The 19,854-nt window shown below is 41.5% G+C and overlaps 1 protein-coding gene across 1 annotated transcript; it reads right to left on the minus strand.

Moving 5' to 3' along the window:
- Nucleotides 1-191: 191 nt before the first annotated feature.
- Nucleotides 192-3,472, minus strand: zswim2 (zinc finger, SWIM-type containing 2; the record flags this gene model as incomplete). Its single annotated transcript, XM_079460042.1, has 10 exons — nt 192-695; nt 1,575-1,743; nt 1,864-1,919; nt 2,129-2,213; nt 2,298-2,410; nt 2,517-2,655; nt 2,745-2,958; nt 3,054-3,094; nt 3,171-3,247; nt 3,323-3,472. The coding sequence occupies 10 exons, from the start codon at nt 3,470-3,472 to the stop codon at nt 192-194; spliced, it is 1,548 nt and encodes a 515-aa protein (XP_079316168.1).
- Nucleotides 3,473-19,854: the final 16,382 nt, after the last annotated feature.

Genomic DNA, 19,854 nt, shown 5'->3' on the forward strand with positions numbered 1-19,854 from the left:
TCATCCGTCACCCCTTACCAATGCTATAACAACTTTTTATTTCATTAAAAGCTCTTATGTAAGATTCTTTTATTAAATCTCATTATTACGTTTCAAAAGAACATTTCTAAACAGACAGTCATCTTTGAATTTGAAGGATTGTTTTAAAAAGGTCACAGAAAGTTGAGGCATCATGTAATGTAAGTTTTGACTCATTTTGTGTGTTTTCTCTCTGTGGTCTCGTCTGAAGCTGTGGCGGTGCTGGTTGGTTCAGGATGGGTCACGTCGAGTCTTCGCTGCTCTGTGTGCTGTTTAATGCTGAATGTTGAGGCTGGGTTTAAATAAGTTTTAATGTGACCGTTTTTCATGACGGTCTTTCTAGAGAACGGTTCTAGGTGAGAACTGTGAATGTAAAGATCCTGTAAACCCTGAGCGAGTGATTTCACCGAGGACGGACCCTCGCGCCCTGACACTTGTGTGCCGGCTCTCAACGCAGATGAAGCGTGACCTCTCTGAACCTGTAAACCAATACTTGGAAGAATAAATTCAGAGATGTGTGCATCTGTGCGCTTGCTCTGAGTGACACCAGGTGGAGCTGGAGAGCTTTGTGTTCGGCCGACTCTGATGTTCCATGTTAGAGGATTATAGATGACATGAAAATCCAGCGGACAGCAGTTTGACTTCTGGATTAATGCATCGATACAGTCAGTATGAAACTACAGAAAAAAGAAATATAATCATTATCATTTTGCTTTGTGTTAAATCAGTTACAGACAAAAATAACACTGAAGTACACTTGATTTATACAGACAGAAAGTATATTTGCTCGATCTTTTGATGAAGATACTGTTAACTATGAAAGTAATATAAGTATACTTGACCTGTAGTTGTGTTTACTCTTTTGAATAAGTAAAGTAATAAATAAATAACTATTAAATATAACACCTACTAAACAAGAGGTTTACTGAGAGTTTACTATAAAGTGCACTTCCATCAACTAAAAGTGTGCTACAAGTATTTAAGTATGAAACTATCAGTATACCTAGTAGTACAGATGCAGTACAAACAAAATACTCTGAAGTTAATTTAAAGTACAATTAAAAGTTGTAGTAGTAAAATAGTACACTAGAAAGTATACAACTAATATATAAATTTGAGTATACTTACTACACAAAGTATACATGAAATAAACTTGAACACAACTTAAAGTCCCGTGAAGCAGAAGTTGGAAGAATTTTTTACATCCGCATTTAGTTGCATTTTCGAGTGAAATGCAATTTTGAATGAGAAAAATAGTGGGCTTTTGTCTTTCTTTGCTATTTGATTGGACGTTTAGAAACAGCCGTTGACAGATGAAGGGGAGGAGTTAGCGGATGCTCCGCCCAAGCCGATGGAAGTGCATTTTCAGATTTTAACTAAAGATTATGAGTGCACACAAATCTTTAAAAGAGAATGACCCACACTCATAAACTATTACAATCAACAAAACAATTTCATGAAAAAAAGACCTTGTCATTTTTAATTTCACTGGGACTTTAACTTCATGAAGTGAACCCTAACCCTTACTTTATGTTTTGTATTCAAATGCTTGTTACCTTGTGTTTGCAGGGAAGAGATCTGATGTTCTGATCCGTCTGAAATCTTGACAGGCAGATCCGACACTGCACACCCGGAAGAAGCAGTTTGGATTCTTTTCGAACTCTCACCATCGGCAAACTCTTCATGACGTGATTCGGGACAACATCACAGGTCACGGCAGACACGCTGCAGGAGATGTGTAGTCATGTGACAGGAGACACGTAACAAACATTTACAAACAGAATCTGGGTAAAGAATCAGAATAAAAACGATGTAGCGAAGATGCTGTGATGTACACATACAAACCTTCTACCCATCATCTGTGTTTCTTCAGAGACGGCCTGCCATGAATGACCTCTCTTCTGCACAAACATCAATGTCAGGAGGTACGGTTTAACGCATTTAACAGCACAAATGTTTTCTCTCCATAAAACCGGGTTTTAAAGAACATTACTGTATTATTATGGAAATGAGAAGTGATAGCTGTTTCAGGGGGAATGTCTTCACTTGACTTGAACACATGTAAAAATAAGTATGTGAAGTACAGTGTCGGCGACAGAGAGACACTCACCGTTCGACACACGAAGGAATGATGTGGATGAGCGTGTCTCCTGAAACATTCCTCACACAGGTGAAAATAAGTGCATTGTGTACACCTGTAGACATCACACGTGACATCATCATCATCACAAATCTGACACTGACTTCGGCATAAGAACGAGTTTGTGCTGAATGCCTACTTGAAACACTTGCCGACGACAGGACAGACCCCGCAACCGTTACACGCCACTCCAAGATGTTTATCCAGACACTCTCGCTCATAATAAGTACACACATCGGCAGAGTTTCTCACCTGCCGCACAACATGACAGCGTATGTGAGTCACGGGTTTGAATCGTAGAGACTACAGCAGCTCATCTAGTTTGTAAGGTCTGAGCGTGTGTAATGTTTCACTTTACTTCTTCGTTTAGTTGCTTTAAAGTGCCAAAGTCATCTCTGCAGAGCGGACACTTCAGCATGCCCATCGAGTTCAGTTTCATCTGATGATCAGCCCACACCTTCATGCATGAAATGTGAATGTTGTTTCCACAGCTGAACCTGAACAACAACATCAATAACAACAACACCAAGGTCATGAGTACGCTTTGTTGGAATATGTCAAGATGTGCAATAAAAGAAACGTATACCTGCAGTAAGTCACGGGACATCTTTTCAGCAAAAGTTCTTCTTGGCAGATGGGACATAGATCATCTTTCCCGATGGCTTTCTGTCTGACGCACCCGTCGTCCTCGTCTGGTTCGGGGCATGATGGCCTGTCACCGTGGGATGTAGTTTTGGTGACATGAAGCCCTTGTAAGAGCTCTAGGATCTGTCTCTCCGCAAGGCCGTACTGAAAACAGTCTGAAAGCCGACAAATGACCAAACACACTTTAAAACAGACCACATGTGAATCTGTTCCAGGATCAGTCAGGGGAAACGTGAGGGAAAACACTTACATTCATGATCTCTGGGCAGCCGAAATTTACGCATCAAAATCCTACAATAGAGAGGAAAGATGTGGTAGGACAGGCTCAACTGTGTCTGATGTTGTTTAACACAAAGCGTTTGTTTACCAGCAGATGTGTGGACACAGGTCTTTCTCTTTCTGGAAGGTGGGACAGGTGCACGTGTGTGGATCACCTAAACAGACCTTTAACATTACGAGTTAAATTGCGTCATTAAGTCATACGAAACGTCCTTCGAAATGGAAACCACGTGGACTTACTTTATAGTGTTTGGAGTGTCCGTCCTCCTGCAGGAGAAAGCCGACGGGTCCGAGCTCTCTGAGGATGAAGATGCTCGTGTTCAGAGCTCGGTCCTGATGACTGTGGGTCACTTCACTCACGCGTTTCCTCAAGACTGTGTTCCGGAACATTATTCCTCAGAAGGGCTGTTATATATGGACGTGTCCCTCCTTTAGGTCATCTCTGTGAAACGCGTTAAACGTCCGAACACTGAAGCTTTGCGCTCCGGAACATGATGTTGTCAAGTTGACTTGGTTTGGTTTCTATAGCAACAGACTGCGATGCGCGTGCAGCACGTCACCACTAGATGTCACACCGAGAGCAGGTCATTTTCACTCTTTATCTTTACATCGGATTCTCTTTTAGTTTTTGCTTCATTGCATATTCATTCATGCAAATACAATAAAACCGAAGATTTGTTTTTAATTCTGAAAAAGACACTTTTTGAAAAGCCACGAAGTCCTTTAACACATCTGTGAGAAGTCTTGTTTTTGTCATTTACTAAATAAAAGAATCCTTCACAATTTAAAGTGCGTTCTGTGCAAATATAAGTGAGTCAGTATCTAGTATATAAGGTGAAATCAGACTTTGATGCTTTATCTCAGCCTTCGGCTCATATTGCAGAAGATTAACAAACCGCTGACTGTGCGCTTTTAATATTGTTCTGTATCTTTTCTGTTTGCTCATAATAAAAACATTCAATCATAATATTCCAGTTTATTTATATAGTGCTTTTCACGATGTTGTAGGCTATTGTTTTAAGCATTTACTTTGAGTTATTATTATTATATAGACATTTAGAATGGTGTTATATCTATCTATATTTGAACACGTTTATGTTGATCTCACTTCTTCACTGGACATTTCTCTGTTGTCTTTTCTCTAACAGTCGACCGGCCGATGCAGGAATCTACAAACCCTCTCATACATGAACACTGATGATGACTGGTGTCTCTGTGTTGATGTTTCTGTGGGACACTTGCCTTTATAGATATCCACGTGCTCTACTTCACTTCTATAGTATATTTATCAGCTCTCTGAGACTCATAATTCGTGTGGCACAGGGATAACTAAATAAGTTTCAATGTCTGAACACAAAGTTCTCTAGCGGGTCTTTGAAATCTCACTGGATCTTTTGTCTTGTAATAGTCCTGTGAGTGTCGTAACAGAGTCCATGTGTCTCGGGCTTTGGCCTGATGCCCGAATAACATCCAGATTTTCTGAAGATCTGCGAGTGTGTTCTGGTCCAGCAGGACCCTTCACTACTGCTTTAGATTAAACGCATTAATTCGCACAGCGATATCATCACGTGTGTGTTCATATTGCACAATTCTTAAGGCTTACAGCGATAACAAGACACCGCACAGCATTGACACAGACACCGGAGGCGTGGTTACATTTGCAAGATACAAGATATTTATATTAAAAAGAAGCTTCACTGCCATTGAAATGAATGGGGAGGAACGCAACGCTCAATATGGCCGCCCTAGCGAAGCTTCGCTTGGTATCTGATGCAACATGAAAAAAAATTTTTTTAAGCACAATTTGATCATAGGAAACGTACATTATGGTACAGTTTACACCATTTTCTAATGTTTTTTAAAAATGTGGTTTAATTGTGATTTTAGCTGGCGATTGTATAAATGTCAGTATTTGTCTGATTTCCAAAGATGGCCGCCAAGTATTGTTTTTTTCAAATGTATCGTCTCTGTACTCTTGCTTGAAATGTATAATTACTCAACTTTATACTTCTTTGTCTTTACCCTTGGCAATAAAAAAGCAAATGGCACGACTTCCCTAAACACACTTTTTGCTGGCACACACCAATCCAACTGAAATGCCAACAGGGAATATTCTTTCAAAGTTATCCAAAAAGTGTTCTTTGGTTGGGAAAGTTAAGAAAACGTTGTTTGTTATCTGGGAGGGTCCACACTAAAGACCTTATGAGTAGAAGTATTGTCCGTGCTGAATGATTTGGTGTTTGTTATGATTGTGTGTTTTATAAAGATGGTTAATGTCTCCATACACAACTTGAATCCTATAGTAAGTGTCTAATACATCATCACTCATCAGACACTACTGAGTCCACCCTTTACGTGAAACACATCCTCATGGATTACATCATCAAAACATCTGTTTACCCGCCGGACGCTTCATAATTCACATATCACTTCAGGCGTTTCAGTAGGACAACGCCTGTTTTTATTGCCCGTGTAGATTCTCATTTGTTTCAATCTGTGTACCCCTCTCTGCCTCACCACAGATTTCATGTGTTTGCACTTATATGACATAGGATCTGTTATATAGGGAAGAAATCTGCTGTGGGAATCTGTGCGTGTGACAGAGAGAGAGAGATGTTGTTGTAAATACCCAATGGCTGCAGGATTGAATGTTTTTTGCCGCTTTGATCTTTCAATCAATGTAAAGTCGGTTCGGCTAGACTGACAACTGAGATCAGATACATCACATCTGTTGACCAGATCCATTTAAACGCTTCATTTGAATCATTTAAACTAACTGCACTACAGAAAATGAGTATGTACTGAAGACGCACAGCTTTTACATGTACTGAAGACGCACAGCTTTTACATGTACTGAAGACGCACAGCTTTTACATGTACTGAAGACGCACAGCTTTTACATGTACTGAAGACGCACAGCTTTTACATGTACTGAAGACGCACAGCTTTTACATGTACTGAAGACGCACAGCTTTTACATGTACTGAATACGCACAGCTTTTACATGTACTGAAGACGCACAGCTTTTACATGTACTGAAGACGCACAGCTTTTACATGTACTGAAGACGCACAGCTTTTACATGTACTGAAGACGCACAGCTTTTACATGTACTGAAGACGCACAGCTTTTACATGTACTGAAGACGCACAGCTTTTACATGTACTGAAGACGCACAGCTTTTACATGTACTGAAGACGCACAGCTTTTACATGTACTGAAGACGCACAGCTTTTACATGTACTGAAGACGCACAGCTTTTACATGTACTGAAGACGCACAGCTTTTACATGTACTGAAGACGCACAGCTTTTACATGTACTGAAGACGCACAGCTTTTACATGTACTGAAGACGCACAGCTTTTACATGTACTGAAGACGCACAGCTTTTACATGTACTGAAGACGCACAGCTTTTACATGTACTGAAGACGCACAGCTTTTACATGTACTGAAGACGCACAGCTTTTACATGTACTGAAGACGCACAGCTTTTACATGTACTGAAGACGCACAGCTTTTACATGTACTGAAGACGCACAGCTTTTACATGTACTGAATACGCACAGCTTTTACATGTACTGAATACGCACAGCTTTTACATGTACTGAAGACGCACAGCTTTTACATGTACTGAAGACGCACAGCTTTTACATGTACTGAAGACGCACAGCTTTTACATGTACTGAAGACGCACAGCTTTTACATGTACTGAAGACGCACAGCTTTTACATGTACTGAAGACGCACAGCTTTTACATGTACTGAAGACGCACAGCTTTTACATGTACTGAAGACGAACAGCTTTTACATGTACTGAGGACGCACAGCTTTTACATGTACTGAAGACGCACAGCTTTTACATGTACTGAAGACGCACAGCTTTTACATGTACTGAAGACGAACAGCTTTTACATGTACTGAGGACGCACAGCTTTTACATGTACTGAAGACGCACAGCTTTTACATGTACTGAGGACGCACAGCTTTTACATGTACTGAAGACGCACAGCTTTTACATGTACTGAAGACGCACAGCTTTTACATGTACTGAAGACGCACAGCTTTTACATGTACTGAAGACGAACAGCTTTTACATGTACTGAGGACGCACAGCTTTTACATGTACTGAAGACGCACAGCTTTTACATGTACTGAAGACGCACAGCTTTTACATGTACTGAAGACGCACAGCTTTTACATGTACTGAAGACGCACAGCTTTTACATGTACTGAAGACGCACAGCTTTTACATGTACTGAAGACGAACAGCTTTTACATGTACTGAGGACGCACAGCTTTTACATGTACTGAGGACGCACAGCTTTTACATGTACTGAAGACGCACAGCTTTTACATGTACTGAAGACGCACAGCTTTTACATGTACTGAAGACGCACAGCTTTTACATGTACTGAAGACGCACAGCTTTTACATGTACTGAAGACGCACAGCTTTTACATGTACTGAAGACGCACAGCTTTTACATGTACTGAAGACGCACAGCTTTTACATGTACTGAAGACGCACAGCTTTTACATGTACTGAAGACGCACAGCTTTTACATGTACTGAAGACGCACAGCTTTTACATGTACTGCTCATCTTTCAGAGCTCAGAGATCTCACATGTGTTTCTTTTAAGATGTTTCTCCAAAAGTTGTTCAGAACTATTTTTAAAAGAGAATGAAATGAGAGTGTAATTGTAGAAATAAGTTGTACAAAGACTTATACGATCAGGAAGAGAGCTGTGATCTCTGAATCCTGTTTGTGTCACTGTGCTGTAAGTGGATTCACTAAATCAATGACCACGCACACACGCACACACACACGCGCACACGCGCACACACACACACGCACGCACGCACACACACACACACACACAGATGCTTTGTTGAGAGTGTGTTCTCTTTAGCTATATGATTATATGATTATGATTGGTGTGTCCAGCTTGTGTGATGTAGTGTTTACTTGTCATTGCTGTTTTATGTGAATTATTTATGTTTTATAGCGGCGTTGTGTAACTTTATTTGAGTGTGACGGTGAAGAGCACATTTATTTGTAAAGACTGTTTGTTTGGTTGTAAATGATGATGTAAGATTCTGTCTGGCTTTGATTTGAATGTTTACAGACAAATATAATAAAGTCTCATTTTCCTAAAGCTGTAAATGAGTTGCTCAATAAAGACACATTGTACTTTGGGAAAAGAGCTTAATGAATAAAGTTGATTTGAACTGAAGAGTCTTTTATCACCGTCCAAACAAACCAATACAAACCGTGCCAGTCTTGTCGGGCTGGTTGACATAAAACTAATTCTTAAATGAACAAATGGATGAAATATGCTGAAGGTGCCTGTTGTTTTATCCATTAAACCCTTTTCTAAGTCAACTAGCGTGTGCTTATCCTCATGTTCCACTGGAGATATTTGACGTGGAAGGGAAACTGTGTCTCCAGTTCTCAAGTGGAATATTGATAACACTTCAGATAAGAGCCGTCTGCCAGAACTCATATGATCCAGTTTATCCTATAAAACAACAGCGTCTATACTCACGACTGGTTACACCCAGAACACATGACCTCTCCACGGCTGTGTTTATTTATTTCTCTCCGCCTTACCTTTGCTTTCTTATATGCTGTCATGTGTGTTTTCAGCAGAGGAAGTTGAAAGGGTTCAAGGTTCATCCAGCACATGTTGAGAGGTCACAACGCCATTCCGCACCAACAAAAACTCTTTCTGAAACGCACACACGCGTGCACGCATGCACTGGTCTATGTTGGCGTAGAGAATCAGCTAATTATTATTATTAGTTGGATAAAAAACCCAAATGAAATAAAATTCCCAGATGAGATCTTGAATATCTCTTTTTTAACACATTTTCCATTATTTCTTCCAAACGTCATTAAATGGACCACGAATGTAACCTTTGAAGGGACAGTTCACCCAAAAATATCAATTTCTGTCATCATTTACTCGGTTACTAGACGGTATTTCTTTTTTCTGATGAACACAGAAAGATATTTGGAAGAATACATCATCCACTACCATAGTAGGTACATTTGTATTTATGTTTTGTTCTGCTGAACACTAAATGAGATGTATTGAAGGGTTTAGGAAAACAAACAGTTCTGTGGCACGATGTCCTGGAACTGAAAATCGCCAACATTCTTCCAAATATCTTTCTCGGTGTTCATCAGAATCAGAACAAAGTCATTTGTACAGGTATGAAGAGTAAATGATGACAGAATCTGCATCTGGAAACAAAACACACACACACACGCACACACACATGCACACACACAACAATACGCGCAAACACACACAAACATGAACACACTAAAACATGAACACACACTCACTCACACACACAAACAAAACACACACACACACACACATGCACACACACAACAATACGCGCAAACACACACAAACATGAACACACTAGGCAAGGCAAGGCAAGGCAAGGCAAGTTTATTTGTATAGCACATTTCATACACAATGGCAATTCAAAGTGCTTTACATAGAAGAAATTAAAAATATCCATTTGATAAAACAGTTAAGAAATAAGAAAAATAAAAGTAACCAGTTAAGAATAAAAAAATAAAATAACATAGTTTAGAAGAAATAAGAAAAATAAAAATTAACCAGTTAATAAAATAAAATAAAATATAGTTTAGATTAGATAATCAATAAAATAAAGTACAGCGCAAACAGTCGGACGGTCAGAGGCACAGTGGCACATTAATCAAATGCAAAGTTAAACAGATGTGTTTTGAGTCTGGATTTGAATGTGACTACTGTAGGAGCACATCTGATCTCTTCTGGAAGCTGGTTCCAGCTGCGGCTCGCATAATAGCTAAATGCAGACTCTCCTTGCTTAGAGAGAACCCTTGGTATTTCTAGCTGATGCGATCCTAATGACCTGAGTGTTCTTTTGGGTCTGTATTCAATGAGCATATCTGCAATGTATTGAGGTCCTAGGCCATTGAACGATTTATATACCAGTAGTAAAACTTTAAAATCTATCCTATATGTAACTGGTAGCCAGTGTAAAGACCTGAGGACTGGTGTGATATGATCATATTTTCTGGTTCTGCTCAGAATCCTTGCCGCAGCGTTCTGTATGAGCTGCATCTGTCTTATGGTCTTTTTGGGAAGGCCAGTAAGGAGCCCATTACAATAATCCACCCTGCTGGTGATGAAAGCATGCACTAGTTTCTCTAAGTCTTGACTAGAAACAAAGCATCTAATTCTTGCAATATTTTTCAGATGATAGTATGCTGATTTAGTTATTGCTTTGACATGACTACTGAAGCTAAGGTCTGACTCTAGAGACACACCGAGATTCCTGACTTGATTTTTTGTTGTTTGACCTTTAGAGTGAAGGTACGCGTTCACCTTGAGAACTTCATCTTTATTTCCAAACGCAATGACTTCAGTTTTGTCTTTGTTTAACTGAAGAAAGTTTTGGCACATCCAACTATTTATTTCATCAATGCATTTGAGCAAGGAGTCAATGGGGCTGTAATCGTTAGGCGATAGGGCTAAGTATATCTGTGTGTCGTCTGCATAGCTGTGGTAAGCAATTTGGTTATTTCTCATTATTTGGCTCATTGGGAGCATGTACAGGTTGAATAGGAGAGGCGCAAGAATTGAGCCTTGGGGGACTCCGCATGTCATGGATGTCCACTCAGACTTATGGTCACCTATACTCACATAATAACCTCTTGCTTCTAGGTATGACCTGAACCATTTTAGGACTATCCCAGAAAGCCCCACCCAGTTTTCCAGCCTGTCTATAAGTATGTTGTGATCGACCGTGTCAAATGCAGCACTGAGGTCGAGTAGGACCAGCACGGATAATTTGCCTGAATCAGTACTTAAGCGAATGTCGTTTACTATCTTAATGAGTGCTGTCTCTGTGCTGTGATGTGGGCGGAACCCAGATTGAAAATTGTCAAAGTATCCGTTTGAGCTTAAGAATTTGTTCAGCTGGTTGAAGACAACTTTTTCAATGATCTTACCTATGAAGGGAAGATTTGAGATCGGTCTATAGTTGTTTAATATGGTCTTATCCAGATTGCTCTTTTTCAGGAGGGGTTTGACAACAGCAGTTTTCAGGGAGTTTGGGAAACTTCCAGAGAGAAGTGAGGCATTTACCACATCTAGGAGATCTGCTTCTAAACAGTTTAACACACTTTTGAAAAAAGATGTGGGAAGTGCGTCAAGGGCGCAGGTTGATGTTTTAAGGTGTTGAACGGTTTCTTCCAAATTTTTGCCATCAATTTCTTCAAAATCAGACATTGTAACTACTTTCTCAGGTTGTGGTGTGATCTGCCTGACCCCAGCGCTACTCAAGGATGTGCTGATCACCTTTCTAATATTATTGATTTTATCAGAGAAGAAAGAAGCAAACTCACTGCACTTGCTGTCTGAGAGCATTTCACTGGGAATCTGGCTTGGGGGGTTTGTCAGTCTGTCTACAGTAGCGAAAAGAGTCCGGGTGTTGTTTAAGTTGCTATTTATAATATTTGAGAAGAAAGTCTGCCTAGCTTTGCCTAGTTCCATATTGAAAGCATGGATGGTGTCTTTGTAGATGTTATAATGGACTACAAGTTTTGTCTTCCGCCACAAGCGCTCTGCTTTTCTGCATTGTCTTTTCATATTTTGCACCGCTGTTGAGTTTCTCCAAGGTGCTTTTTGTCTACCACTCTTCCTGATTTTCACAGGGGCAATATCATCAATTACACTTTTAACCTTCGAGTTAAAAGAATCAAGGAGAGAATCAACAGAGTCAGAAGATATGCTTGGTGTTAAGGATATGGCCTTCATAAATAGTACACTAGTGTTCTCATTTAAGCATCTCTTCTTGACAGACACAGATCTAACTTCAATGGCAGGGGAGATCAATACATCAAAGAAAATACAGAAATGATCAGATAGTGCTACATCCTTAATAACAATAGATGAAATGTTTAGACCCTTACTGATAAGTAAATCTAGAGTGTGTCCACGATTGTGTGTGGGTCCATGTACATGCTGAGTCAGGTCAAATGTTTTTAAAACAGTTTTGATTTCTTTTGCCATATTGTTTTCTGCATTATCTACGTGAATGTTAAAATCTCCGGCAATAGAGAAACAGTCAAACTCTGAGGAAATTGTTGATAACAGTTCTGTAAAGTCCTCAGCAAAGGATGAAGAGTATTTAGGAGGCCTGTAAATAGTGATTAGTAAAATGCGAGGAGCACCTTTTAACACAATACCCAGATATTCAAAAGACGTGTAATTTCCAAATGATATTTGCTTACATTGATAGACATCTTTAAAAAGAGCAGCTACTCCCCCACCTCTCCTAACTGATCTGCAGACACTTATAAAAGTAAAGTTAGGAGGGGATGCTTCATTTAGGACTGTTGCACTGCAGCTGTCTTCTAGCCAGGTTTCATTTAGAAACATAAAATCCAGGTTGTATGTGGTTATTAAGTCGTTGACTAGAAGTGATTTGTTTTTAAGTGAGCAGATGTTTAAAAGTGCTAACTTAACGGTCTTGCTTTTTGCCCCCATAGCAATCTTGGTTTGACGTGCAATTGGCACCAGATTCGTCTGGTTTGATCTACGACTATTGAAGGCTTTAGACTTTCTGTCGTGTGATAGCACAGCAATAGAAAAAGATACAGGCACACTGGATTCCCGCTTGTTCTGTAAACATTTGATAAAGTTACTGTTATCATAGCGGGGACCCGACACATATCACTTAGAGCTGGTATTAGTTGTTTTTGGTTGACCTCGAAGAGATGGAGGAGGGTGTGGGCCCTGGCGTTGTGGTAGAGGCCGAAGAGCTCTCACAGGAGGAGGGTGAAGGCGAGCTGGGCCTGCAGGCTTTGGTGGCCGTGGGGCTTGTCGTTTTTTGGTTGATATTTGGGGGCTTCCAGCAAGTTTGGTTCCAGCATACACCAGTTTTTCCATTTTCTCTGAGAAGCACAGAAGTGGAGATGCTGGGGAGAGAGATAACGTGTCTGGTGAGAGGGGCTGTGTCTCTGGTGTTATCGGAGGCTGTGATACGCTGTCCTGTTTTCCGTGGTTGTTTTCCAGGAAGTCGTCCTTGGGTGCTGAATCTTGGAGCAGGTCTAATATGTCACAGTCTGTCTGTGTTGAGCTCGGTGGGCAGGGCTCAGCTGAGATGGTGTCCATGAACTGAGTGGTGTTATCATTGTGTGACGTGTCAGCCGCATGTCCAACCAGGTGCTGAGGTGAAGACATGTGGTCATTCACACTGTGTTCGGGTGTGTGTGTGCCATTCTGGTTGAGTGGATTGGCAGAAGGATGACTGAGGGAGAAGAAGATATTGTCCTTAAGCACTCTTGAACCCAGTTTATTTGGCTGGTGGCCATTTTGTTGAAACAGTTGCCGCTGACTCCAGAAAATATTGAAGTTGTCAATGAAGTTCACTCCTTTTATATTGCAGGTTTTTTGCAGCCATGTATTAAGCCCAAGCAAACGTGAAAACCTGTTTGTTCCTCTTGCTGGAAGTGGTCCACTGATGAATGTTTGAACATTCAGTCTTTTTAGTGTTTCAAAGAGTTCATTGAAATCCTTCTTAAGAAGTTCTGACTGTTCTTTATGAATATCATTTTTCCCCACATGAATGATGAGTCGATTTACAGTCTTATGTTTCATCATAATGTTCTGAAGTTCCCTGTTTACATCAGTAGTTGTTGCTTGTGGAAGGCAGCACGTAGTTGTATCCCTGCTACTAATGTTTCTGATTATGGAGTCACCCACTATCAGAGTCCTGGGCTCAGCTGCGCTTTGAGCTGAGTGCCGCTGTCTGTTCGACCTTGAGCGCCTGGTAAAATCAGAGTTAGCTGCTGGCTGATTTAGTCTGTGTTCGGACACATTCATCAAATTTGGGGATTCCTCATTGAATAATACTTCAAATCTGTTCTCAAGATTTATAGGCGGTGTTCGGAGACCAGTGTTTGCAATCCTTGTAGCTGTATTTGGGGTAGAGGATGCTGCTGCGGCAATATGTGATACTCGTGACAGTCTGATGTCTCGAGTGCCTTTAGGTCTCGCTCCCTGTTTATGCCATCTATTTGTAAGTCGATCGGCTTGTTTCTCTACACTCAGAAAGGCCGGTCGAGGAGTACTAGATTTATGGGACTCACCGGCTGTGTGCTGAGGGCGTCCATGACGGAGCTCTGATTTCTGTTCCGTCTGGTTTGGTGGTCCCACAAGTAACTTTGTTTCAAGAACTGCAATCCTTTGTAAAAGTTTGTGGCAGTTTATGCAGCAAGTAGATTCCAGAGAAGGCATTTTCTCTTATCCTTATGAGTGTAGACAGTTGTGTTTTCTCTTCCCTGGAATGTAAGCTTTCAGTTGGAGGCTGGTCAAATAAGATAATTCGGATTTTTGTAGTAATACGTTTGTGCACTGTGCCGAAGTTAAAATTAGGTGATTAAAGGAAATAAAATATAAAAGCGACAGAGTAAGCGCAGAGAAGTAAGCAGGAGCGTCCGACTGCGACTTGACTCCTCCTCAGTCAGTCTTCTCAGTCATGAACTGAAACATGAACACACACTCACACACACAAACAAAACACACACACACACACACACATGCACACACACAACAATACGCGCAAACACAAACATGAACACACTAAAACATGAACACACACTCACACACACAAACAAAACACACACACACACACACACATGCACACACACAACAATACGCGCAAACACAAACATGAACACACTAAAACATGAACACACACACACACAAACAAAACACACACACACACACACACACACACACATGCACACACACATGCACACACACAACAATACGCGCAAACACACACAAACATGAACACACTAAAACATGAACACACACTCACTCACACACACAAACAAAACACACACACACACACACATGCACACACACAACAATACGCGCAAACACACACAAACATGAACACACTAAAACATGAACACACACTCACACACACAAACAAAACACACACACACACACACACATGCACACACACAACAATACGCGCAAACACACACAAACATGAACACACTAAAACATGAACACACACTCACACACACAAACAAAACACACACACACACACACACATGCACACACACAACAATACGCGCAAACACAAACATGAACACACTAAAACATGAACACACACACACACAAACAAAACACACACACACACACACACACACACACATGCACACACACACAACCGTACGCGCAAACACACACACACACAAACACACACACACACAAACATGAACACACTAAAACATGAACACACACACAAACAAAACACACACACAAAAGGACACACACACACACACACACACACACACACACACAAGGACACACAAACATGAACACACACTCACACACAAACATGAACACACTAAAACATGAACACACACACACACACACAAGACACACACACACACACACACACAAGGACACACAAACATGAACACACACTCACACGCAAACATGAACACACTAAAACATGAACACGCACACACACACACACACACACACACACACAAGGACACACAAACATGAACACACACTCACACGCAAACATGAACACACTAAAACATGAACACGCACACACACACACACACACACACACACACAAGGACACACACACACACAAACATGAACACACACACAAGGACAGACACACATGGACACACACAGTCAGTGAGGGAGTGGGGCTGAGGGTTTGTGTCATGGAGTGGTGGGTGTGTGGCTGCCGGGTTTACGTGACCTGAGTGAAGCCTGCGCTCTGCTCCGGGATCTGAGGCGATGGACGACAGCCAGATGACTCCAAGTGTCCGAGCCAGATGTCCAGATGTTCTCACTTCTATAGACCATCATCTGAGGGCTAAATGCTTTCTAAGCACTTTTCCTCCGTGAATGAATATCTGATGTAGTCAAAACTAAAGCAGGATATATCAAAACATATGTAAATGTATGTTTTTTTAAATGTAAGAAATGAAAGCAGACGTGTTTCCTTTGATTCACTGATATCATCGTGTGTTTGCTCTGGTGAAACGGCACCTTACAGCGGCGTTCATTCACACACTCGCCGACTCTTGAGGGAACACTCAGGAAGTCCACATTCCAGATGCAAACCCACGAGCATGCCACGATCCATCAACATGCGTCAAACGTGAACACCAACAGGCGTTTTTCTGGACATCCCTCATAAAAGTGCCGCCAGGACCATTTCAAAGAGATTGATGAGATCTCTTTTGAAACATTTGTGAGATTTCTGACTCGATTTACAATCGTGTTTTAGTGTGTTCATGTTTGTGTGAGTGTGTTTGTGCGTATGGTTGTGTGTGTGCATGTGTGTGTGTGTTTTGTTTGTGTGTGTGAGTGTGTGTTCATGTTTTAGTGTGTTCGTGTTTTAGTGTGTTCATGTTTGTGTGAGTGTGTTTGTGCGTATGGTTGTGTGTGTGCATGTGTGTGTGTGTGTGTTTTGTTTGTGTGTGTGAGTGTGTGTTCATGTTTTAGTGTGTTCGTGTTTTAGTGTGTTCATGTTTGTGTGTGAGTGTTTGTGCGTATGGTTGTGTGTGTGCATGTGTGTGTGTGTTTTGTTTGTGTGTGTGAGTGAGTGTGTGTTCATGTTTTAGTGTGTTCGTGTTTTAGTGTGTTCATGTTTGTGTGAGTGTGTTTGTGCGTATGGTTGTGTGTGTGCATGTGTGTGTGTGTGTGTTTTGTTTGTGTGTGTGAGTGTGTGTTCATGTTTTAGTGTGTTCGTGTTTTAGTGTGTTCATGTTTGTGTGAGTGTGTTTGTGCGTATGGTTGTGTGTGTGCATGTGTGTGTGTGTGTGTTTTGTTTGTGTGTGTGAGTGTGTGTTCATGTTTTAGTGTGTTCGTGTTTTAGTGTGTTCATGTTTGTGTGTGAGTGTTTGTGCGTATGGTTGTGTGTGTGCATGTGTGTGTGTGTGTTTTGTTTGTGTGTGTGAGTGAGTGTGTGTTCATGTTTTAGTGTGTTCGTGTTTTAGTGTGTTCATGTTTGTGTGTTTGCGCGTATGGTTGTGTGTGTGCATGTGTGTGTGTGTTTTGTTTGTGTGAGTGTGTGTTCATGTTTTAGTGTGTTCATGTTTGTGTGTGTGTGTTTGCGCGTATGGTTGTGTGTGTGCATGTGTGTGCGTGTTTTCTCTACATCACACTGCTCTATTACACAAGCTGAGTTTGCAGAAGGTTGGAGGTTGAATCCCACACGGGGTGAGGGGTGTGGTGAACAGATTTAAATGAGATTAACACAACTGACCATGTTTACGTGTGAACAAACACACAGTTGTGGCAGTAAAATGCAGAGCACAAACGCAGCATCGACGGAATCTTTCTCATGAAATCAATCAAAGTAAAGTGTGCTGTGAATAACAGTGACTGTTGTCATGTCATAAAATCTCAGCATGAAACAGACACGATGATTGATCATTTCCCCTCACGATCACTGGACGAGAGACAGAGAAGAAGTGTGAGGATTCGGAGACGTGAGCCCCTTCAGAAACACAGCAGCGGGGGGACTGAGGGTCAGCGAGGCCGTCTTCAGTCAGACTCCATCCCGCACCCCGCCCACCCAACTGCCCTTCAGGGAGGGAAATATATCTGGTTTCCCGGGGAAGTGAATATACAGCAGCGGCTAAATCTGTTCAATCTCCGCCCGATTCCCAGGGCAGACTTTACCGTCCGTCCACCGTGCGACCCCATCAGGCCCGTGACCTTCCTCAAGCCTCGCCTGCGGTGACGGCAACACGCTGGCAGCGCTCTCGTGTGTGTGTCATTTTTCCCAGCTACCCTCCTTATCCTTCCTGACTCTCAATGCCCTGAAGAACTCTGGGAAGGATCTTTCCCACCCTCTCAAGGAGCTGTGATGTCTGTCTAAAACATGCCATCAAGTAAGAAAACATGAAATGTGCCGTGTTGTAATAAGGCCTGAACGCACGCCAGTTCCCAACATCTGTCTTCCCTTAAACCATGAAAACAAACGACGCTTCAGGGCTGTCCAACCTCACATAATTTGGTGAATTATCATCCCACCCAGTGTCTTGAAGGAGCGATGAAGAGCAGGCGGCAGATGGAAAATGGATCGGCAAAACCCGACTGTCACGGGAGGACGCTCGTGTACGTTGTTCTTCACTGAAATTCTCAGACGATGAGTAGAACTTCAATTAATGACAGAGCAAGACTTCAACGACTAGACTAATGTGTGTGTGTGTGAAAATAAATGTGTTACAGGCTCTTTCCACCTCGGCAGCTGATTTCAAACTCACCGCACACAGCGCTGGTCAATCTCTCCGCTGGACAGATGACGTTTGTGTGGCGAGAAAGAGACACAGTTTTATTTCGTTTGCCATAAGAGATCATAAACAGTTTGACCCTGAAAGAAGGCGGAGACCATCAAACCCGAGCGAAGGATTTCTCTCCTGTCTTCTGTTGTGTTGAGAGTTTTAGATTATTATGGTCTTTGACACAAAAGGTTTGATTCTGAAGGTCAGAGGTCATGGGCGGCTCTGTCTATAGCTGTGGTGTTTGGCTGCGGTTCCCGCTGACAGACAGGAAATACTGCGATTTAACATTCCACCTTTTTCCCAGATAACGGCGCGGCACTGGTGGGGCTCCACGAGTCCACTGAAGAACAATCGCAGGAAACCGCAAATGATGAAAACGTGCTCTCGCTGGAAGCCTCCGCGGGCGGGCGGACCTGTGAGAGAAAGAGAGAGAAGCGGAGAAAACGAGAATAAAAAGAGAGGAAAGCGAGACTCTCATCTGTGCATTATGGATCTGTGACAGCATGTGCTTTAACTGGGACGACTACTTCCTGTTCTAGAGATTCCATTTCCTACGCCAGAACACCCAACACATCCCACAATCTTTTTTTTGTTTGTTTAAGATGTTTTTTCTTATCATGAAACACTGCTGCTCAGGGCCCATATTCACAAAACATCTTTAAGAAGTCTTTATCGTCATGAAATCTTTCTAAAATATTTACACGTTTCAAGGAAGACGATGTTACAGCCGCTTTAGGATTGTTGACTCGGGAGTCCTCTTCACGTACCCTAATGTCTCACAGGTTTAAGAGCTGGTTTTGTGAGATACTCTTAAAAAATCCTAAAATTAGGACTGACATGCCCATTCTTTTTAACAGTTTCTCCTAAATCAGCAAGTTAGGATCTTCTTTTAGCCTTAAGATGTTTTATGAATACAGATTGAGTAAATGTGATGAGAAATGGACATATACACCACACGCTGTGTACTGTGATGTTTATGTGTCATGCTTTTCTTTTGCACTAAATGTTGTACTTTATGCAGTCTGTGTGTTTATGTCATCATTGGTCCTGGGGGAAGGTTGTTTCGTGTATATCGTCGTGTATTTACCGCACTGTATGTTGTTGAAATGACAATAAAAGCCACTTGAACTTGAAATGTTTGAGTTGATATTGAGATCTTCAGTAATATTGACTTTTGATTGCAGAAGAGACAAATCTGAGCTCAGTTTCACACACTGTTGACGTCTCTCCTCAAACTCTAAAGGCCGTTGAACATTGAGTCTGAAATCTCTGCACGTTAAAAAATAAATACGACCTCATGTTGCCTCCTATATCTTCCTCCATCATAACAAAATTTGGCATCTGTAGCAAGCAATTTGAGACGTGTTTTGACAATTCGGAGACAAACCAGCGGCAGATACGAAAAAACGCACTGTATGTGCAAA

The sequence above is a fragment of the Barbatula barbatula genome (genome assembly GCF_947034865.1).
Source record: "Barbatula barbatula genome assembly, chromosome: 7".
In the NCBI taxonomy this organism is placed as follows: domain Eukaryota; kingdom Metazoa; phylum Chordata; class Actinopteri; order Cypriniformes; family Nemacheilidae; genus Barbatula; species Barbatula barbatula.